The following is a 24,266-nucleotide window of genomic DNA, read 5'->3' as shown; positions in this document are numbered from 1 at the left end:
AATGTGCAGGTACGACCGAGTCTGTTCCTGGCTGGAGTGGGAGGGGGGTGGTACATCCCAAGTAGTGTAGGGGCAGATAGGGGGAGCAGCCTGGGTAAAGTTAGGAGCTCATTGGGTGCTGGCCACCTGAGCTCACACATAGAGGGTGTATATAAGGTGGGCACCAACTAAGAACAGGGTCAGTTGCAGAGAGAAAGTCAGCGAGCGGAGGAGAAGAGAGACCCAGAGTGAGAGAGGAGAGAGAGAGACCCAGAGGGGGAAACAGAAGAAAAGGACTCCAAGAACCCAACTTAAATCCCCGGGTGAAGAGTCGGCACAGGGTACCGGAACCCAAGCTGGTGGGGGCAAAAACACTCCCCAGCCAGAGACCGGAGACCGTGGGCAGCGTTTGTCACGGTCACCCACCACATCCACCACGAAGGCATACCACGAGGAGGGTCAGGGAACCCAAGGCCAAGGGTCTCCCAACAGAAGGCCCGAGGGAGCTGGACCTGGGCGGATCAATAGTGGGGACGGCCAGAGAAAGGACAGAAGGAGAGCTCAGGGTCACGCTCCGGACTTATTTGGGGGTTGGCTGGATCCAGAACCTGGTGGACGCAGCACGGCTCGGGAGGTCACTCGAAGCTGGAGTGACCAGAACATCAGCAGTGAGTAAACATCCTAAACTGCATAACCCGACTCTGTCTCTGATTGCCGTCTACACTGCATCACCACAACCCCCATCCTCTGCACCTGATCCCCCTGAGGCTATACCCCTCCCGTTGGGGGTTATCCTATCAAGCTGCACCAACACCACCAGCCTCAGCGGACCCTGCTGCAGCGGCGGCCACAGTGACCGCAACACAACGGGTGGCGTAGTCGACATTAAGAACTTAGTAACATCTGTAGGACTGCCACATACAACTGAGTTTGACACCCTGGGCACGGACCGGGTCACAGCCACTCGGAAGACTACAACCCCCATCTGATCCGGCTCCGGGTATTCCCCTGAAAGAAAGGAATATGTCCCAGGGGGTGCGTCACATACTTGTTAGATATTGAAGCAAACTTGTTGCAAAAGAAAGTTATTCATGAATAGATTAGGTCTAATGCTGGAACGTAGCCCCCTAGTGATTCTTTTCCATTCATAGTATTCTTTAAGAGTAGTTAAACGCAGTTGCAAGGTAAGTAGACGTTTTTTGTCCAAACCGTACTTACGTTTTAGATCCGTTGTTGAGGGCATACACAGAAATCCACATCACCTTCAATGGCTCCAAGGAATCTCTCTTCATCATCCGTCATATCGGCAAAAACATCAGTTTTTGTATATATAAAAGATATTCTTTTAAGATATGTCAAGGTAACTATTAGTTTAGCGACTATATAGGATATGTTACCATACAGTATTGAGTGATGAAAGAAAATATTGATATCACGAATATTAGTGATATAGTTTAGTAAAATGGTGTTAAACCAACTTCAATTGGGTCAGTGAGCAGGCGCGGACATCAAGTGCATGACAATATGGCGATAAGGCTCCAACATGGCCGCACGCATGCGCAGTGAGGATACAGGGACGCCGAATACGGCGCGGTCACAAACTTCATGGAGTTATCAGTGGGGTGAGTGATTATCATATTTAAATCTATACACAGGAGGGATGGATTATCAATTATTTATGGAAATAAAAGCACATTATACAAAAGAATAATGAATTATTGTGATGTAACTCCAAGTAAATCAAACTTCTGTGAAATCAAACTGTCCACTTAGGAAGCAACACTGATTGACAATCAATTTCACATGCTGTTGTGCAAATGGAATAGACAATAGATGGAAACTATTGGTAATTATCAAGACACCCTCAATAAAGGAGTGGTTCTGCAGGTGGGGACCACAGACCACATCTCAGTACCAATGCTTTCTGGCTGATGTTTTGGTCACTTTTGAATGTTGGTTGTGCTTTCACACTCATGGTAGCACGAGACTAACTCTACAACCCACAGAAGTTGCTCAGGTAGTGCAGCTCATCCAGGATGGCACATCAATGCGAGCTGTGGCAAGAAGGTTTACTGCGTCTGTCAGCGTAGTGTCCGGAGGCTGGAGGCGCTACCAGGAGACAGGCCAGTACACCAGGAGACGTGGAGGGGGTCATACGAGGGCAACAACCCAGCAGCAGGACTGCTACCTCCGCCTTTGTGCAAGGAGGAGCACTGCGGGAGCCCTGGAAAATGACCTCCAGCAGGCCACAAATGTGCATGTGTCTGCACAAACGGTTAGAAACCGACTCCATGAGGGTGGTATGAGGGCCCGACGTCCACAGATTGGGGTTGTGCTCACAGCCCAGCACCGTGCAGGACACTTGGCATTTGCCACAGAACACCAGGATTTGCAAAGTCACCACTGGCGCCCTGTGCTCTTCACAGATGAAAGCAGGTTCACACTGATCACATGTCACAGAGTCTGGAGATGCCGCGGAGAGCGATCTGCTGCCTGCAACATCCTTCAGCATGACCGGTTTGGCAGCGGGTCAGTAATGGTGTGGGGTGGCATTTCTATGGAGGGCCGCACAGCCCTCCATGTGCTCGCCAGAGGTAGCCTGACTGCTATTAGGTACCGAGATGAGATCCTCAGACCCCTTGTGAGACCATATGCTGGTGCGGTTGGCCCTGGGTTCCTCCTAATGCAGGACAATGCCAGACCTCATGTGGCTGGAGTGTGTCAGCAGTTCCTGCAAGATGAAGGCATTGAAGCTATGGACTGGCCCGGACGTTCCCCAGACCTGAATCCGATTGAGCACATCTGGGACATCATGTCTCGCTCCATCCACCAACGTCACGTTGCACCACAGACTGTCCAGGAGTTGGCGGATGCTTTAGTCCAGGTCTGGGAGGAGATCCCACAGGAGACCATAAGCAACCTCATCAGGAGCATGCCCAGGCGTTGGAGGGAGGTCATACAGGCACGTGGAGGCCACACACAATACTGAGCCCCATTTTGACTTGTTTTAAGGACATTACATCAAAGTTGGATCAGCCTGTAGTGTGTTTTTCCACTTTAATTTTGGGGGTGACTCCAAATCCAGGCCTCCATTGGTTAATAAATGTGATTTCCATTGATGATTTTTGTGTGATTTTGTTGTCAGCACATTCAACTTTGTACAGAACAAAGTATTCAATGAGAATATTTCATTCATTCAGATCTAGGATGTGTTATTTGAGTGTTCCCTTTATTTTTTTGAACAGTGTGTATATACAGGGTGGTCCAAAAGTAGGTGGACAGAAAGTATAATAAGGTTATGAAGGGGGAGATTTATCAAGCATGGTGTAAAGTGAAACTGGCTCAGTTGCCCTTAGCAACCAATCAGATTCCACTTTTCATTCCTCACAGACTCTTTGGAAAATGAAAGGTGGAATCTGATTGGTTGCTAAGGGCAACTGAGCCAGTTTCACAGACCTAGTTTTCACAGATAGATCTCCTCCAAATCTGTTTTCTTTTCAGATAATTCAGATAACACATAATGGCAAATTGGGTTGAAACATTTGGTACTCAAGCCCCAAAGAGACAAACCATTTACCGCATTCGTGACAAATTCACTGCCACTGGCTCAATCCTTAATGCTCCAAAAACTGCTCGACCCAAAACAGTCTGTACAGAAAATAATAAACAACTTGTTGCTGAAACATTTGTTCAGAGTCCAAAAAAGTCACCAGAAGAGCCTCTGTGGAATTGGGAATTTCACGAGCTTCTATCATGCGAATCCTGAAATCTATTAGGTGGAAGCTTATCGTCCACGTCTAATTCATGGTTTATTGGAGGATGATCCAGACAGGCGGCTGCAATTTAGTGTTTGATAAATCTCCCCCTTCATAACCTTATTACACTTTCTGTGCACCTACTTTTGGACCACCCTGTATATGTATATATATATATATATGTGTGTATCTGTTCATCCAGTAGCTATCATCTATCTATATCAGGCTGGCATGTGAGGGGTTAACAAGCCACACCTATGAATAGGCAGTGCCACAAAAAAAGGTGTTGTGTGGCCAGGTGCATGCAGGAGGCAGGCAATGGAAGGAGTTAATCAGCCATGACTATATAGTACAGGGCAATGGCACAAAAGGGGTTAATCTGAAATAATAAAATAGAACAACTTGTCTGAAGAATATATAAATTTTGGGATTTCCATAATTTCTTTCTGGATGTTGTACCCTTCTCTGTGCAGGTGTAGCCCCTTCTGTGCCGGTGTAGCCCCTTCTGCGCCGTGTAACCCCTTCTGTCCCGTGTACCCCCTTCTGTGCCGTGTAACCCCTTATGTGCCGTGTAACCCCTTCTGTCCCGTGTACCCCCTTCTGTGCCGTGTAACCCCTTCTGTGCCGTGTAACCCCTTCTGTCCCGTGTACCCCCTTCTGTGCCGTGTAACCCCTTCTGTGCCGTGTAACCCCTTCTGTCCCGTGTACCCCCTTGTGCCGTTTAACCCCTTCTGTGCAGTGTACCCCCTTCTGTGCCGGTGTACCCCCTTCCCTGCCTGCCTCCCAGGTGCAGCTGGTCACACAACCCCTCATTCTTCCCAGGCATGGCTCGTTAACCCCTCACAGCCCAGCCTGGCTGTACACCCCCTCTCCCGTGCCCCACACCATGTTAACCCCTCCCGTGCCTGCCCCCTGCTTTCTCCCCTCTTTGCCCCCTGCTGGTGCTGCCCCCTGCTTTCTCCCCTCTCTGCCCCCTGCTTTCTCCCCTCTCTGCCCCCTGCTGGTGCTGTCCCCCTGCTTTCTCCCCTCTCTGCCCCCTGCTGGTGCAGCCCCCTGCTTTCTCCCCTCTCTGCCCCCTGCTTTCTCCCCTCTCTGCCCATTGCTGGTGCTGCCCCCTGCTTTCTCCCCTCTCTGCCCCCTGCTTTCTCCCCTCTCTGCCCCCTGCTGGTGCTGCCCCCTGCTTTCTCCCCTCTCTGCCCCCTGCTGGTGCAGCCCCCTGCTTTCTCCCCTCTCTGCCCCCTGCTTTCCCCCCTCTCTGCCCCCTGCTGGTGCTGCCCCCTGCTTTCTCCCCTCTCTGCCCCCTGCTTTCTCCCCTCTCTGCCCCCTGCTTTCTCCCCTCTCTGCCCCCTGCTTTCCCCCGTCTCTGCCCCCTGCTGGTGCTGCCCCCTGCTTTCTCCCCTCTCTGCCCCCTGCTGGTGCTGCCCCCTGCTTTCTCCCCTCTCTGCCCCCTGCTTTCTCCCCTCTCTGCCCCCTGCTGGTGCGGCCCCCTGCTTTCTCCCCTCTCTGCCCCCTGCTTTCTCCCCTCTCTGCCCCCTGCTGGTGCTGCCCCCTGCTTTCTCCCCTCTCTGCCCCCTGCTTTCTCCCCTCTCTGCCCCCTGCTGGTGCTGCCCCCTGCTTTCTCCCCTCTCTGCCCCCTGCTTTCTCCCCTCTCTGCCCCCTGCTTTCTCCCCTCTCTGCCATCCTGCTACAGTCACCATCGCTTCACACTTGTTGCACAGAGAAATTCTACAAACTTCCGCCCATAAACAGCCAGAGATTCCTGGAAGAAGCCGCAGCCTCCGTCTCCTTACACGGCCGCCTCTGCCTCTGTACACACCCAGCGCCGGCCCCCGGGAGCGCCCGGTGCCGCCCAGTGACAGCTCCCACCGCGCCTGCTGCTGGCGGCTCCATCCGTGCCCTGTGTGCCAGCATGTCGGAGTCCGGAGCCGAGCAGAGCCCCAGCTGCCTGAGCCTGGTCACAGCCTATGCCCGCACCAGGAAAGGTGCGATCCTGGCAGCAGAGATAGTAAGTGCAGCGCCCCCTGTGCCCCCTGTGCCCGGCTCCCTCCTGGCTCCTCTCTACCATTCTCTTATCTAAACCTCCACATTCTTTTTCTTAGAGTTTTCTCCTTCTTTCCTTCCTGCCACCTCTCCCTCTTGTGCCCAGTTTCCCTCCTCATTCTGTACCCACCCTCCCTCTTCTCCCTCTTTTATGGCCCTGAGTTGTTGCATCAGGAGGGCAGACTTCTGAATGAGCGCTGGCATTAGTAGTGCCAGTGTGTGGACCTGGGCAGGGGCGGCACCACGTATTATCTGCTGGGGCGTGTCATCGGAACAGACAGTCCTACGTGGTGCCCAGATGGCGGCATTGATTGGCGCACATTTCTACGGAGGAGGCAGGGACGCCAGCTCGTCCTATGTTCCCGGACACTTTTTTTTCAACTTTTATATTATAGAAAGACGTCACTTTTATGGTTTTTCTACGTTTCTGTAGAAGTGTCTGTCCGTGAATAAGTTGTCCAGGTTGGCATCCGGCTGGGTTGGCATTCTGGGTACTCAGAGCAGCGACAGGGTTATGCCAGCATACGGCTGCCATAGTCCTAGTCAGTGGCGTAACTTGAAGCTCATGGGCCCCAAAGTAAGAGCTCCAACGGGGCCCCAATTATTGCAAGTCTTTAATAGCAGACTAGACTCCAGGGCCCGGTGCGATTGCACTTATTCCTCTTGGACCCCTCTTCGATTCTGATTTGTCCTCCTCACCTTCCGAGATCTATAACCTTCTCTATATAATGTTCTATCAGTGCTTGATTTTTTTATTTTTTTTTCAGTACCAGCCATCATTTTTATTGGGGTCTATACGACTTTTTATTCCTTTTTTTTTCCAAAGGCGAAGTAACAAACAAAACAGCGAATCAGAAATGTAGATTTTTTTTATTTTGTCGTTCATCATGGGGCGTTATATATTCTGATATTTTATTGGTGATGTGAAATATGTTCTAGTATAAGGGGGATTTATGAACTTTTATGTTTTTTTTTTTAATAGAATATATATATATATATAAAACATTTTCGTTGGTCATGTGATCGTTTGTAAAATACGTCGCCATACTATAATATTGCAGTGTATTGTAACATTACCGCCCCCCTATGAAGCCCATGTGGCAGGTCTTCTTGGGTGTACAGATATGGCGACCTTCATCAGGCATCGATTCAGGTCAGAAGTCCATTTTCCCTCATTTACAACCTTTGACAATGGCATGTAAGAAGTTATAATGCTCCTATCACAGCAGTATAAGGCTCCGGTGCCTGAGGGGGATCAGCCGGCTCCTGTGCTGTACAGAGCAGGCTCATCTCCTGAGCCTGCTCCACACATACGGTGCACACATCCACTGTATATGTACAGCTCATGTCGTAAAATTGAAAACCTGAGCAGAGTGTCTCCCCCATGGGCATCAGCACTTCCCCCGGCTCTCCAGGTGCTGGCGCCGGCCTTGGGCCTGAGCCTAAATCTTTGCCCCAAGTGAAGGAAAACCTTGCTGTCTTCATTATCAGACAAAAGCGGGGGTGTATAGTAGGTGCAGTGGTCGTACCCAAACCCTGGAGCCTCGAAGGTCCCAAAAAGTCCCTTTGACCCAGATGAGAAGACATTTGATAGTTGAAGTCCCTGTCGGAGATTTTGCATTGGGGTCCGCATGCTTCAGAGTTACGCCCCTGCACAGAAGGTTTTCCGGTATGAAGGGAATCATGCGTAATTCTGCCATCAGGAAAGTACAGGATTGTCCGCGCTTCTCAGGTGAATGGAAAATATTTCAGAAACTGGGACATTTGTTAGCAATTTCCAGCCTCACAGCCAAAGTCCACAGCGGGGTCTCCAGGATGTGCCCTCTACACTAATACTGCTGTGACGTGCCGGTCAGGATTAGAGTGGGCCGCACACATGACATAGCTGTTGTACGACAAGCATTAATCTCTGCCGACCCCCTCATACACACGAGCACTCGGTTCGGCCCACTGTTCGTGTGGCTTCAATGGGGAGAGAGGAAGAAGCCGCTGCCCGACACTTAAGGATCAGGCAAAGAAATTCCAACTGTCCGATCCTTAACATCATCTTTTAGGGGGCAGTCGGAAGACCCCTATAGACATTAGATGGTCGGCTGGTCCCGCTAAAATCGGATGACTTTCTTCTAATATCTACGGGGGCCTTAAAGCGGTATACCCAACAAAAAAATGTATGGCGTATCCACGGGAAATTAATGTCTTCTAGATGCAGGTTCCAGAATGGGGGTCTCCAGACCACCTGATTTTCTCCACATAGGGTCCCAGAAATAACCTTTTGTTGGGCATACCCCTTCCATAGCTGTGTAGGCGTCTACTATTTCCATATAATATCATGTTTAATGCTGACCAGGGATTTGAGTCCCAAGAAAAAATCCCAAAAAACAACCAAATTCTTTAATTTGAGTTAGAATTCGGAAAATTGGTGAGCAACTTGGTAAATTTCTGGGCTTTCATACAAATCCGTGGAGAGAGACGGACATGTTCGGTCACCTTTGCACTATCCCATTCTTGAGATAGATGCGGGTCCCAGTGATGGTGAAGGACTTGGAGTAATTACCCTACTAATAGTCCTGCTCTATAAAGAGAGTGACTTACCTGTGCAGGTACATTTAAAGGATCTTTCCATCTCTGGGATATGCCATTGTTGCGGATCCAGAGCCCTACTGATCCTGAAAATTAACAGGCCACAACGATATGTCTCCTTCATCCTACGAATCGATGGGGGCCCAGTAGACGGACCCCAGCTATTTTTTTTATTAGTCAGCCTGGCGCAACGTCATTATTGTGTCATCACGGGTAATCAGTAGAAGAGCTGCGGATCCCGAGAGGTCGGAGACGGTTCTCAGGGCTCCCGTTCGACGGCCATAGATTACTGACTTGGCCAATAGACCGGGTCCTACGCATCAGATCACACCACCTCTAGTTATGGCGTATCCGACTGATATGTTGCCACTTGCTGAGATGCAAATATTTCTTTAAAGCTGAATTCAAACACCTGTGTCACGGTAAAAATACGGACCACAATGTACGGCCCAGGCGCAGGTGACCTACTGTCGACAGCCTCATAGCTGGCTGAGTTTGGGTCAGGAGAGCCACGACCGGTCTGTGCTTGGACCGTGATACATGGACGTCTGAATTCGGCTCAAGGAAGGCCATACCGCTATATGCAGGCCAGGATACGTGATGGGGCCACATAACAGGGCAATACTATTATGTTTGGTGTCCTTGTTCCAAAATGTACACCACAGGAGACATGACTATGTTTGCATCTGTCACGAAAAAGTTTTGGAAATGTTGGGGTACACACTTTTAGCTGAGACGCAGCTTGCACGGCCAAAGATCACAGAATAATGCAGATGAATGGTTTCGCCTTGCAGCCTCAGGGGTACCGCAACTGCGATGAGCAGGCAGGAAAACGTCAGAGCCAGTTGGATATTTTGCAACTTGCTTGTCACAGTCTCAGGACCCTATGGGTTGTAGTATGACTCCATTCACCTGCATTACATTGCCGGGCGGCCTGTGTTGCGGCCGTGTAGCCCCAGGATTATCATGGATAGGGGGCATGGAATTCGCTGTGTTTGTCATCTGTACCTGTCGATGCAATTTAGTCTCCACACAAAGAAAACAGCATCAAAAACGATAGTTATTTAAAAAACCTTAAAAAACACCTTTAAGCTCGATCTCATTCATACTAGAGAAACTACTTTTACTTTAATAAAATGCAGAAAAGCAAAACTGATTTGCAGCAGCCATAAACCAGTTTACCAGTTAAAGGGCTACTATGGGCTTCATTTACCAAAACTGTCTAATCAGAGTTTAGCCTCCATTTTTTCTAAATCAGTTTTGGTAATGAAAACTCGTCCAATTTCATCCAGAAAACTCGAACAATTTTCATCCGTGTGCTATACATTTTCATACAGCAACATTTTAAAATGTAAATGATCAATAACACTTCCCTAGGTTATTAATGACCATGTATCTACAAAAATCGCATGTCACTTGTATGATTTGTATTTGTTTGGGACCTTATTATTTTTGTGCAGCCATATACATTGGTCTGCATACATGCGGTCACCTGCAGACTAAACGTGCACATCTAGTCGGAATGTGGCCGGAACTATGCAGATCGTATACTTATGGTCATGTTAACGACAGCTCTCCCTTGAAAAACTTGTCACCTAAAAGACGTCGGAGGCACATAGCCTTGGAGAGCAAGCAAAACAACAGCTACAGGCTGCTTGAGCGTAAACTCTCCAAAAAACTTAAAAAAATGCAAAACTTCTCAAAAACTGAATTTCGGCTCCAAACACTGAGCAAAAGTCTTCACATCCACTCAGATACATTACAGACTTCCTGAGTCTCTGGATGATTAATATTTTACAATCTGCCGTGACCGCAGCCGCTCACATTGTAGAGATTGCTGTAAACTGCACTCACTTCTCCTGGGGAAGGAATGAGTAATCCACATGCAGGGGAAATGTTTCCTGAGCCGCCCAGCACATGTATTACCTACAAGCAGAGACCGCCAGAACTGTCCAGTGACTAAGCCCCCGCTCCTTATGGCAGCACTATATATATATTTATATATATATATATATATTTATGTATATATATATATATATATATATATATATATATATATATACAGTACAGACCAAAAGTTTGGACACACCTTCTCATTTAAAGATTTTTCTGTATTTTCATGACTATGAAAATTGTACATTCACACTGAAGGCATCAAAACTTTGCTTGCCGGCAAGAGTGTGCAAAGCAGTCATCAAAGCAACAGGTGGCTACTTTGAAGAACCCAGAATATAAGACATATTTTCAGTTGTTTCACACTTTTTTGTTAAGTATATAATTCCACATGTGTTAATTCATAGTTTTGATGCCTTCAGTGTGAATGTACAATTTTCATAGTCATGAAAATACAGAAAAATCTTTAAATGAGAAGGTGTGTCCAAACTTTTGGTCTGTACTGTATATATATATATATATATATGTATTTCTTTTTTTAATTAAACATTATTTCATTTTGCACAAAATTTAGCAATTTCCAATCAGAGGATTAAATAAATTGTCCTGTGACAGCTCCTGGTTCATTTCCTCCAAAATCATCTGATCTGTACTTTAGCATCTATTCCAAAAGGGGGCTGCCTGTCTTCACTTGGTATTTCCCCGCAGAGCTGCAGTTTGTTACAGTGTATCAGCCAGTTCCTGAAATAGATTTGTGCTGCTGTTTAGCTCACAGAGGATAACCAGAACTGATACATTGCAACAAACTACTGCTGCGTGGAAGGAAGACTAAGGCTATGTGCCCACGATGCAGAAATGCTCCAGATTCTTTCCTGAGCGTTTCTGCATCTCCCCTGGCAGAAAAAAACGCATGCGGATTGTACCTGCGGATTGTACCTGCGGATTGTACCTGCGGATTGTACATGGGGATTGTACATGCGGATTGTACCTGCGGATTGTACATGCGGATTGTACATGCGGATTGTACATGCGTTTTCCTGCCAGGGACATGCGGGTTGACAAGCGCTTTCCAAGCGATTTTAGCATCACTTGGAAAGTGCTTGTCAACTTGGTCACATTATATAAATCCATGCAACCGGCATATATAGTGTGACCGTAAAGAATGGTAAAAAATATACATTATACTTACCTACTGATGGCCCCCGCAGTCTTGCTTCGCTCCGTCCTGGCTTGCCGGCAGCTCGCGGTACACTGAAGGACCTGCCGTCACATGACTATGACGTCATCGCAGGTCCTTCAGTCCACCGCGATCTGCCGGCAAAGGAAGACAAGCACACCGGGGGCCATCAGAAGGTAAATATAATGTATATTTTCTATTTTATTCTTTTTTTCACAGGTTCTATGGTACCCGGGTCTGGATGAGAGTCTCCTGTCCTCCAGACCTGGGTACCATCCGCACATTGAAACGCATGGATTCCGCATGTACAGATGCAGTGATGCGGATTCCATGCGTTCCAATGCAAGTCAATGGCAGCGAAAACGCAGCGCTTCCGCAAAATAATTGGTAGTGCTGCGTTTTTTTCTGCAATGATAATCCGCAGCGGAAATTTCCGCACCATGTGCACAGCAGATGCGGATTATCATTGGGGAACATGGCAGGCCTTCTACCATGCGTTTTTTAAGCATTTCTGCAGCTTTTTTGCCGATGCGGAAAAGCTTAAAAAATGCATAGTGGGCACACAGCCTAAGTCTATGTTCACACGTTGCGTTTTTGCAGCATTTTTTTTTGCTGCCTTTTTTATGCAAATTTTAAGCTGCGTTTTACAGTACCAGCAAAGTCTGTGGAATTTCAGAAATCTCATGCACACACATTGTTTGTTTTTTTACTGACTGATTTGGAAAACTGCTGCTTTTTTGCAAACTGCAGAATGTCGCTTCTTTCAACGATTTTGCAGTGTTTTTTTCACCCATAGAAAGCAACGAGTAAGTAAAAAAAAAAACGCATAAAAAAACACAGGTATCATTTTTTTGTGTGTTTTTAGTGAAAAAAGCATGTACAGCAGTATGTGAAACACATTTATTTTTGAGACTTTCCCAAGTTTAAACCATAATGTCTTGGTGTTCATGGCAGTGGAGATTCGTACAATTTGATGTGTAAAAAGTAAACATTGGCCGACAAAGGTGTGAAATTGAAAAGTGTCCTACAAACTCAATGCTCTGCCAATGTCTTTGGTAAACTATTCCCGACCAATTCACCTCCCCCACTGTTACATTTGTAATTGTGTATTTTTTCCTGAACTTTTTTGTTCAGAATAGTTACTATTTTTTCAGACATAAAAATCTTTTTCCACTAATTGGTGACCTGTGTTCATGCTTCTGTGGTGGAAGCAAAGCTGAACTTTGGGACCCTGAAAAACACAACAAAACCTGCTTTTTGTAAGCAGCTTCTTTCCTGCCAAGAGATCAGGTTTTGCTGCAGAAAAAAAAACGCAACATCTGAACATACCCTGCGCTTACACTGCTCGCCCTTCTCACGTTGTTCAGTAGCCCGCCTGACCTCGCTTCCCATGCCCACAGAGCGACCATTCTGACGCACGCACTGTCATTGTTCTCGGCGGCACATGTTCTGTTCACACCGGACGATGCGCTGATGATAATTTTTAAGCGTGCAGATAATTTCACCCATTGAACCAGCGTTTTGCTTGTTCATCGGGTGATCGGCAGCTTGTTTACGGTACCCCATTATCGGGAAATGAAAATTCCCCTGAACGCTCGATCTCGACAATCAGACACAGTGAATGGACCCGAGGGTCTCGTTCTTGACGTCCGTGAATCATTTTCGTGTTCTCTTTTTTTTTTTTTTACAGACACAAATAAAGCTATTCACATGTCCATGTTTTTTTTTGAAGATCTGCAAAAAAAAAATCATGGAGATTTCAGTTTTTGATCGGAGTCGAGGATCAAAATCATCCATGCAAGTCTATGGGTCCGTAAAAATCGCGGACAGCAGATGGATGGCATCTGTGTGCTGCCCATGATTGACATTGCAATAAATTGGAGAAGCGTTGCAGTTTATTTATTCATTTTTTCATATGTGAAAAACACTGATAAAAAAAAAAAACACTGACGACACCACAGGGATCAGCTCTCCAATTGCACCCGCTCGGGAACGGACACTTGTCAGACACCAAGCTCCAGCATTGGAGTTGAAATAACCTTTCAGTTACAAAAATATTGTTGCAAAATAGTAAACGGACAATAATACTAAGTAACAGATAACAGCAGTGATACATTGGGGTCTCTGCTTTATAACCTGCCCCGTCTGTTTCATGCTGCTAATGGCCCCTTTAAGCCGATCCTGGGCGCACAAGCCGATCCTGGGCGCACAAGCCGATCCTGGGCGCACAAGCCGATCCTGGGCGCACAGGCCGATCCTGGACGCACAAGCCGATCCTGGACGCACAAGCCGATCCTGGACACTCAAGGCGATCCTGGGCGCACAAGCCGATCCTGGCCGCACAAGCCGATCCTGGGCGCACAAGCCGATCCTGGCCGCACAAGCCGATCCTGGCCGCACAAGCCGATCCTGGCCGCACAAGCCGATCCTGGGCGCACAAGCCGATCCTGGACGCACAAGCCGATCCTGGCCACACAAGCCGATCCTGGACACTCAAGGCGATCCTGGGCGCACAAGCCGATCCTGGGCGCACAGGCCGATCCTGGACACACAAGCCGATCCTGGACGCACAAGCCGATCCTGGACGCACAAGCCGATCCTGGACACTCAAGCTGATCCTGGGCACACAGGCCGATCCTGGACGCACAAGCCGATCCTGGACGCACAAGCCGATCCTGGACGCACAAGCCGATCCTGGACGCACAAGCCGATCCTGGATGCACAAGCCGATCCTGGACGCACAAGCCGATCCTGGACGCACAAGCCGATCCTGGCCGCACAAGCCGATCCTGGACGGACAAGCCGATCCTGGACGCACAAGCCGATCCTGGACGCACAAGCCGATCCTGGACGCACAAGCCGATCCTGGACGCACAAGCTGATCCTGGACGCACAAGCCGATCCTGGACGCACAAGCCGAACAAGCCGATCCTGGCCACACAAGCCGATCCTGGACACTCAAGCCGATCCTGGCCGCACAAGCCGATCCTGGCCGCACGAGCCGATCCTGGCCGCACGAGCCGATCCTGGGCGCACAGGCTGATCCTGGGCTCTCAAACCGATCCTGGCCGCACAAGCCGATCCTGGGTGCACAGGCCGATCCTGGACGCACAAGCCGATCCTGGACGCACAAGCCGATCCTGGACGCACAAGCCGATCCTGGACGCACAAGCCGATCCTGGACGCACAAGCCGATCCTGGACGCACAAGCCGATCCTGGACGCACAAGCCGATCCTGGACGCACGAGCTGATCCTGGCCGCACGAGCCGATCCTGGCCGCACGAGCCGATCCTGGGCGCGCAGGCTGATCCTGGGCTCTCAAACCGATCCTGGCCGCACAAGCCGATCCTGGGCACACAGGCCGATCCTGGACGCACAAGCCGATCCTGGACGCACAAGCCGATCCTGGACGCACAAGCCGATCCTGGACGCACAAGCCGATCCTGGACGCACAAGCCGATCCTGGACGCACAAGCCGATCCTGGACGCACAAGCTGATCCTGGACGCACAAGCCGATCCTGGACGCACAAGCCGATCCTGGACGCACAAGCCGATCCTGGACGCACAAGCCGATCCTGGACGCACAAGCCGATCCTGGACGCACAAGCTGATCCTGGCCGCACAAGCCGATCCTGGACGGACAAGCCGAACAAGCCGATCCTGGCCACACAAGCCGATCCTGGACACTCAAGCCGATCCTGGCCGCACAAGCCGATCCTGGCCGCACGAGCCGATCCTGGCCGCACGAGCCGATCCTGGGCGCACAGGCTGATCCTGGGCTCTCAAACCGATCCTGGCCTCACAAGCCGATCCTGGGTGCACAGGCTGATCCTGGCCGCACAAGTCGATCCTGGGCGCACCAGCCGATCCTGGGCGCACAGGCTGATCCTGGGCGCACAAGCCGATCAACGGTCATTTACTGCCCTGTTTACAGTCTGCGCGTAAAGCGGTTGTATGTGCATCGAATATCATGTATAGCGCCATCACATTCCCTGATTACATGGCGCACCGTCTTGCAGATTTTCATGCCGGCATAAGATTCATTACATCCGACCAACTAGTATTTTGCTTGTTGGTTGGATGATTGACAGCCTCTTTAGACAGTTGGGAACGAGCGTTCCTATAAACGATTATTAGCTCATCTGGATGGACTCATCACATTCATCAAAGTGACTTTCCGTATCATCCTCCCCGCTCCCGGGCTTTGAATGTGAATGATTATCATTACTACGAACGCTTGTTTCACGATATCTAAACAGGCTCATCTGACGAACAAGCAAAACTCTCGTTGGTTGGGTGAGATGATCTTTTGGTTTGCACAAAAGATTATTGTTCTAGGCAGTTATGGCTCTTAGAAGAAGGGGAGAGAAAAAAAAGCAAAACAGAAAATTGCCCGATCATGAAAGGGTTAAGCATATTATTATATAGACCGTGCAGATTTTATGGTGTCCCACGTTGAGAGAATTTGTAGGATTTTCCTGGCGAAAAGTTGTACAGTGTGAAAACTAATTATCTGCACAGAAGGCGCCCAAGACTTTATGTAGGAGGCAGCTAAAATTCCTCCAAGAATGATAATAATTCTTCATCCTACATGGAGGCCGTCGTTATCACCAGAAGGATGAATCTTGATCTTGTAGACCAGAGGACAGGGCGGCCGGCAGAGGATTTGGCTTCATACGGAGCAATGGCTGAAATCTGCTCATAGACGACATGTCCACATACTGTGCAATATACAATAGTCTCCTCCATCCTTCAAATAAATCAGAAGTCAATGGGCAGCTCTCAAGTTCCTTCCATCACATGGAATTTACAGACATCTGCTGCCTGCCTGTCACCGGGCCACCAACGAGGAAGGCCCTGTGTGGTGGATCATGTTGCCTGCCCATTGACTCCCCGGCCCCAAGACTATCAAACGTAGACACAACCATGAATTGGTCACATCGTTCTTCACTGCTGGCCTCTGACTGTAGAGATTGGCTACATTTAAAGGGGTTCTCCACTCTCCCTGGATTTTACCTCCTCCAATTGGTGCAGCTCCGCTGATTCTGAAACAGTTTTTCTTTTTCTCCTGGGCCCCTCCATTCCAAAGTTATGCCCCCTAGAAGTAGAGATGTAAATTTCTCTTTCAACTAAGTAGGCGTATCCCACGGGACTTTTGTTGTTGAAGGGAAAAATTTGCATATTTATTTCCGGGGGACATAACTTTGGAACGGAGGGGCACAGAAGAAAAAGAAAAGCTGTTCTAAAATCAGCAGAGAAGTGGCAATTGGAGGAGGTACTCAGATTAAATTTAAAAAATCCAGTGAAAGTTCCCCTTTAAGGAAGTGTCCCTATGCTGGAACCCTAGTGATCTTCTGCAGTCAGTAAGTGTTCTATTTCTCAACAGCACAACTAGAGGGGAAACTAAGCATTACACTGTGTCCATTCAAATCAGTATGTAATACAGGTCAGGACAGAGCAAGAGACTGAAGCTGCTCTCCACGTTGGTCAAGAGATTAGATTAATGAACAGAGGACTCCCCTATATTAATTCATATTTTGGGTTTCCTAAACCTAAAGTAGACTATCCCTTTAAGTGACTGCGGACTAGTTTCTGCCATTGGCAAGTTTAGACGACCCAAGTGTAACGTGTATGGATGTGTACGGCATCTTGGCTCCTATTCAAGCCATATCAGTAATATATGATACCAAATAACCGCCGCACTGCTCCTACATAATACCTCCATACAGTGCTCAAAAACCATGGACATATGGGGTTGTCCTAGAATGGATATGGATGGCATACAGTATTTTTTATATCCTTTCTGGGGGGTTTTTGGCCACTGACTTTTAGTTGTGCACTTTATATTCTTACTATATGGCGGTATTATGGCACAGTGTGTCATTTCTGCTATGCATGGTTATGTCAGCACTTTATATCATGTCGTATAGTTTGTTATTTTGGCCATATAGTGTTCTGTGTTGCACTTTTGCACTGCGGACCTGCGTTAATTCTGCATTTTTCTGTCTCCGCAGGCTATCTGTCTCATCGTCCTGATTTGTTACGCTGCCTCAAACACTCCCGGATACCTCGGCGTTGCAATCACTGAACTCATATTCTCTGTCATCTTCTTCTTCCTCTTCGCAGCCCGCTATGACCAACAGATTGCATTCATCCATTGGGGCTGGACCGTAAGTATCGATCAGTTCTGCAGAAATATCAGGTCACAGACACATAAAAGAGACCCGGAATACTTCAGCGACAGGAATGCTGCCATATATACCTATATGAGGGGCGGAGGGGGCTGGCCGCGGTGTGGGCACTGCTGCGCTGGCCATGAACATGACACGTGGCCAGTATAAATGTTCCCTCTATAGGACTGACCTCAGCACTAGGAATCACATGCTCAGACATTTCTCTGTGATGTCCTGAGCTTGTGATAGGAATAATCAGATAAACTTACCTGCAGCATCGATGCCGGGTCTGACCCTTAAAGGGAATGTGTCATCAGAAAATGGAGTGGCAGGATGCACATATCCCCTGCGGTCGGTGCTGAGTGCTCTGATTCCACTTCATTATATAGATTTTCTACCATTTTTCACTTTTTTCAGAACCCCTATTACTAGGGCTACAATAAATAAAGGCAATATATAGATAAAACAGGATCCACCATTCACAATAGGCACCGCTCACCTCCTCCCCTTCCCTACATAATGACCTCTGCACAGGTCACAGAGCATGCCCATGTTATTCCCCCATAGAAAGCAATGAATCATCTCCAGTCTCTGGTCGTCTATGGTCAATGAGCTGCTGTAAAGCACATGATGCTGCTAACAGAAACTCAGGATAGATGGCCGCCCCATAACCATGTCCCTCCCAAAAAAACGAGAAAAAAACAATGTGTTTCACTATGTGATTTAAAAGGGAACCTGTCACCAGCTTTTTCACTTATAAACCATATTAAGATCATGTGAATAGGGGTTTATATCCTCAGACGTACCTCTGCATCCGAAAAAGTGTTTTATACTTGTCCCGCATTCCTTGTATATTGCGTGGTCCGGACCCATGGGCTTCTCTAGATTGCAATCAGTACCTTGAAGGTACTGGGGTGACGCTGATCATCGTCTGGAGACATCCATCAGATCGGACTGCGCAATTTACATGCAGCGCGGGACAAGTATAAAACACTTTTTCGGATGCAGGGGTACATCTGAGGATATAAAGGGGTTGTAGGAACCCATTCACATGATCTTAAAAGCTAATGGGCAAGGTTTATAAGCGAAAAAAAAATTGGTAACAGGCTCCGTTTAAATAGTAAAAAAGAGTATCGGTGATACATTCCCTTTGAGGTAATTTATAACCAGCAATTTTTGTAACCAATCAGAAAAAGTGCCAATAAATATTGGATCAAAGACGGACAATTTTATCGAAGACTCTCCTACAGATATTGGGGGGAAATAAGGATCGGGCTGTTGGAATTCAATATGCCTGATCATTTTCAGCTACTAAAAAGGCTTTTCTGGTTCTTGCCCTTTCAAAGATCATCAAGATTTCTTTAAAAAAAGCATGTAACTCAGAAAAAGAGCAGGGTCCCGTCCATTCTACAATCCGTCCTCACACCCGGGACACTTTTGTCCAATATAGTAAAAGTCCTCTAATGATGAACTAATCACAAGGCTTCCATCGATCGGATGGAAATAGTAGGAAAACCCACCATTTTCCCTGCGGCAAGATCACAGGAGAAATAGAGCAGCGCACAGATTCCATAGAAATCAATAGGCTCCGTGTAATGCATGGATGCAGCGGGTCGTCCTGAGCAAGAGATGAGAGTCCAGAATGGGGACTCTGGATTTCCTTTAAATGTTGCCCCCTTCTGCTTGTTAATCCCACTTTACCTAACATAATCTAACATTTTTTTTAGACAGAATGATTATTTACACTTGTCTGATTTTTTTTTTTTACGGGTATATCATCACTAGGGCTGTGTTCACATCTGCGCTATAACTTCTGTTCCTAGCAGAAGTCATAGCGGTGTGGCTGATCCGTCTAGCGGCCATTACCTTATAGCGGGATCTGCCTGGAATCCTGTTGGGTTTTCCCGCGATTTTGCATCATTCTCCATTTCTGGTGATATGATTTCATCCTTACAGCTGGATTCTCCATATATTGGATTGTTGCGCCCCCTAGTGTCACGTTGAATGAACTGCAAGCCAACGTACATGGCTGTCACCAGTGTTTCCCAATCCTTTTGGACTTAGGGGGCAATAATGTTAAAAAAATTACATTTGGAGCACCCGTACTAAATAATTTTTTTTAGAAATTTTTAATTTTGCTTGTGTTGCCATTTTCGGGATATGGACCTGTGTGGGGGCTTGTTCTTTGCTCCCTGAGTCGATGTTTTTATTGATAGCACTTTGGGGTGGATACAATGTTTTGATCGCCTGTTATTACATTTTTTCGTGTTGTTGTGGCAGGCAAAAAAGCGCAATTCTAGTGTTTTGATTTTTTTCTCGTTACGCCATTTACCGATCGGATTAATCTATTTTATATTTTGATAGATCAGACTTTTACAAACACAGCAATACCAAATATAATTATTTTTTTATTTTTTTTTATTGCTTAATTTTTAATGGGGGAAAAGGACGTGATTTGAACTGCGCTGAGCTCAGTGAGTGACAGGACACCATTCGCTGAGCGCAGCTCTGGTATCACACCATGAGCGCGGCAATGGGAGAGTGGAATGACGCGCTTCCAGCCCGTGCGTTTCAGAGATCGACAGCGGCATTTATCATGTTAACGGCCGCGGGTGGAGATCCGCTTCACCTGCGGCTGATAGAGGCAGATGATGGCTGAAAACACACGGGCTCACTGTTTCTTAAGCCTTGTCTATGGGGATCAGACAATAATATATTCTGGGCATGTTTTACTGATATATATATTCCTTGTTTCTAGGACTTCCTTCGTGCTGCCATTGGTGGCGGTCTTTTCATAATTCTCTCCTTAGTATGTCTGATCCGCGGGGGTGATGGCCCCGGCATTGCCGGATCGGTGAGTAATAAACCTTGAGATTGTAAGCATTGTTAGTTCTGTCGATTTTCCATAAATACAGAAACCCTATTCACATGCATGAGATAGAGCGGACCATAGGGATATTTGTGCCGCCATACGGGGCCCCCCGTTCACATGTCTTTGCCACTTGCACAGACTCTCAAATGGGAAACCCTGTCATATAGACCTTCCATCCCATATTAAGGCCATATTCACACATCTGTGTATCACCGTCAGAGTACGGCCCCTGATTCATGGACCGGTCGCGGGTCTCCTAACCATAACTTGACCGTCTCATAGGCATACATGGGGTCAGTAGACCCGCGGCCGCTCCTTCATTCTATGGGGAATCAGATCAGCCTTGGGGAAAAATCCAGCTTTATTACCCCTGGCAATCATTCAAAAATGGAATGGGGGCATGTGTTGCTATGGGTAACAAGGATACTGTTCTCTAAGATTCATAAGACTCAATGGGGGAGATTTATTAAAGGGTGGGGGAGATTTATTAAAGGGTGGGGAGCGGGGAGTCTGTTGCATAGCAACCAATGACCGAGCAGCTATTCTGCTCAGGAAAAATGTGATTAGTCGCTATGGGCAGCAAGAACATGTTTGGGTTTTTTTTTTAAGACATTTTCAAGAATCTGTACCAATGCTTCATGCCTCGGTCTCAAAAATGTCTCTTCATTTTTATTTGCAGGTCTTTGGCCTTTTGGCAGGGATCCTGTTTGCTTATGATGCTTTTATCACATTTCCTACACTAAGAAAAACACACACACAAGCCGCCACCGGTAAGTAAGAAGACCTCTGCCACCGGTGACCGCCACTAGTGGGTCAGTGGCAGCCGCACAGCGCTGTGGTCACATTGCCCCCCAGTGGTGGAAACTGGCCACTAATTTGTTTTTTTAATAACAAAGCTGGTGAGGAAGTAGAGGAACACGGCGCATTGTGAAAGTACAGAGCAGGAAATGGCTTCATGTCATTTTTGCTGCCGATTCTTTAGAAATGGAGGTCAGAACGTCTGTGGATTTTACCGGATTATTTGTGTAGAAAAAATCCACAGACTATAGTAGCTGACAAATCTTACAAATGGTTGTAATATGGCAGCAACCAGTTTACTTGCGGACTGTCCAAAGTCTTAAAACGTCTGGATGATTTGTATATGAATTTGCAAGACTGTTCTAGAAGAAGATCATAAAGGAGCAGAAGCCGGGGTGTCTGAGACGGCCATAGAGAGGGGTGTCAGAGGCGGCCATAGAGAGGGGTGTCAGAGGCGGCCATAGAGAGGGGTGTCAGAGGCGGCCATAGAGAGGGGTGTCAGAGGCGGCCATAGAGAGGGGTGTCAGAGGCGGCCATAGAGAGGGGTGTCAGAGGCGGCCATAGAGAGGGGTGTCAGAGGCGGCCATAGAGAGGGGTGTCAGAGACGGCCATAGAGAGGGGTGTCAGAGACGGCCATAGAGAGGGGTGCCAGAGACGGCCATAGAGAGGGGTGCCAGAGACGGCCATAGAGAGGGGTGCCAGAGACGGCCATAGAGAGGGGTGCCAGAGACGGCCATAGAGAGGGGTGCCAGAGACGGCCATAGAGAGGGGTGCCAGAGACGGCCATAGAGAGGGGTGCCTGAGGCGGCCATAGAGAGGGGTGCCAGAGACGGCCATAGAGAAGGGTGCCAGAGACGGCCATAGAGAGGGGTGTCAGAGACGGCCATAGAGAGGGGTGCCAGAGACGGCCATAGAGAGGGGTGCCTGAGGCGGCCATAGAGAGGGGTGCCAGAGACGGCCATAGAGAAGGGTGCCAGAGACAGCCATAGAGAGGGGTGTCAGAGACAGCCATAGAGAGGGGTGTCAGAGACAGCCATAGAGAGGGGTGTCAGAGGCAGCCATAGATAGGGGTGTTAGAGACGGCCATAGAGAGGGGTGTCAGGGGCAGCCATAGAGAGGGGTGTCAGAGACGGCCATAGAGAGGGGTGTCAGAGACGGCCATAGAGAGGGGTGTCAGAGGCAGCCATAGAGAGGGCTGCACTGAGCGCTGTGTTATATAGGGTAGGAAGCAATGACATTACTCCCATCACAGCGATCATATGATCGACGGCTGCCAGGAGCGTGGGTGAGCAGCCGCAGATCAGCTCTGCTGCCTGAGTTATGTTTAAATGCCCTCAAAAAGTCTATTAGGACTCCATGGGGAGCACAACGTGAGAAGGAAAGAAAAAGAGAAAAAAGAAAATGAAAGATGGAGAGAGAGTGAAAGAGATGGAGGAAGAGAGAGAGGGAAAGGAAGAGAGGAAGAGAAAGAATAAGAGAAACATGAGAGAGAGAGGGAAAGAGAAAAAGTAAAAGAGAGAGAAAGAGGAAGAGAGATGAATAGAGAGAGGTAGAGAGGAAGAGAAAGATGACTAGACAACGAGGAGAGAGGGAAAGATGAAGAGTGAGGGAAAGAGATGAAGAGAGAAAGAGAAAGGCCACGGCCCCACTATCAGTATTTGGTCAGTATTTTTTCTCAGAAGTGGGAGTCAAAACCAGGAGTGGGTGATAAATGCAGAATTGGTGACTTGTTTCTATTATACCTTTTCTCTGATTGTTCCTCACCTGGTTTTGGCTCCCACTCCTGAGAAAAATTACTGACCGAATACTGAGAGTGGGGCCGTGGCCTGAAAGAGAGCAAAAAAATGTCACTGCTGGTCTGAACCCGTTTCGAGCTCAGATGAAAAAAAAACCCACATCTGTCTGATATATAAAAATAATTGAAAATGTATTTTAGTGGCTATTTTAAAAAAATAATAGAAAAAATGTGAAAAACAGACAGGTATTTCTTGCGTGTCTTTTTCTGAACATTGGAAAAAAAATAAATACAAATATGAAAAATACAGAAAAATTAGGCCCCACATACCAGGAGTAAAAGAGGCCAAAATAATTTGAAGAATAAACAAGAACATTTTTCAGAGTCCTTAAAATTGCATATATGGGAAAAAAATAATGTGCCTGATCATAAAAGGGTGGAGGGGAATGGCCTGGGTCTGGACCTGGTCAATGAGATGAGGGACTTTCAGATACATTTAGAGGGGGCAATAGAGGTGACTTCCCGTCAGGGGCAGTTTCCAGTCTGTGTCCAGTACATCAGCAGCTCCTGATCACTGTTCTTTTCTTTTCCCAGAGTCTCCTGATAACATCTAACATTCGTTTTGTACCAGCGGAGAGAGGACGGTGTCTGACACAGGCCACGAGTCAACTCCATGGCACTGACCACCCGGTGAAGATGTCGTTGGTGATGAGGACTCCGGTGCCATAGGGAATATTGCCCCACAGTGGATAACCCCTCTGGGCACTCGCTGTGTACATATATGTATATACCTATAGATATACATATATACACACACGCACCTCTGCATTGTACCAGTGGGTGATGGCAGAACACGTTTGTTAGTTATGATGTGTTCACTATATGGGGTTTGTTTTACATATAAGAATAAGCTTTTTTTTTAATACATTTATTAATGTAACTATAATTGTCTGTGGATTTGGAATAAATGCTGAGGATCAATAGACAAAAGATGATGATTATGTTAAAGCTGGAACATGTCAGATCTTTCTTCAAAAGAATGGAGCTGAGCTGCAGTACCTGACACAACCCATAGAGCGGCGCTGTTTCTATGCTATAGACTCCGGGTGTCTTTATAGTGAGCAAACCTCTGTGTTTTTCGTTACCGAACTCCATATCTCCTGCATAGTAGAGTTGAGCAAAAAGATTTGCGCTACCCTGGTCCAGCAATCAGGGTGATCACTGCACACTGTTGCACGTTGGATTTAAAGGGGTATTCCAGT

General features: G+C 47.6%; 1 protein-coding gene across 1 annotated transcript; it reads left to right on the top strand.

Annotated features, from left to right (window-relative positions):
• Positions 1 to 5,539: 5,539 nt before the first annotated feature.
• PLP2 (proteolipid protein 2) lies at positions 5,540 to 23,994 on the top strand. The gene is made up of 5 exons (XM_073639917.1): positions 5,540 to 5,739; positions 17,441 to 17,596; positions 20,358 to 20,453; positions 21,151 to 21,241; positions 23,599 to 23,994. The coding sequence occupies exons 1-5, from the start codon at positions 5,644 to 5,646 to the stop codon at positions 23,616 to 23,618; spliced, it is 459 nt and encodes a 152-aa protein (XP_073496018.1). The 5' UTR covers positions 5,540 to 5,643; the 3' UTR covers positions 23,619 to 23,994.
• The last annotated feature ends 272 nt before the right edge of the window (positions 23,995 to 24,266 follow it).

The sequence above is a fragment of the Phyllobates terribilis genome, unplaced genomic scaffold, assembly GCF_046119375.1.
Source record: "Phyllobates terribilis strain yellow unplaced genomic scaffold, ASM4611937v1 Scaffold_7__3_contigs__length_470593459, whole genome shotgun sequence".
Classification (NCBI taxonomy): Eukaryota; Metazoa; Chordata; class Amphibia; order Anura; family Dendrobatidae; genus Phyllobates; species Phyllobates terribilis.
The sequence above is the reverse complement of the archived record's forward strand: the minus strand, read 5'-3'. Positions and strand labels throughout refer to the sequence as shown.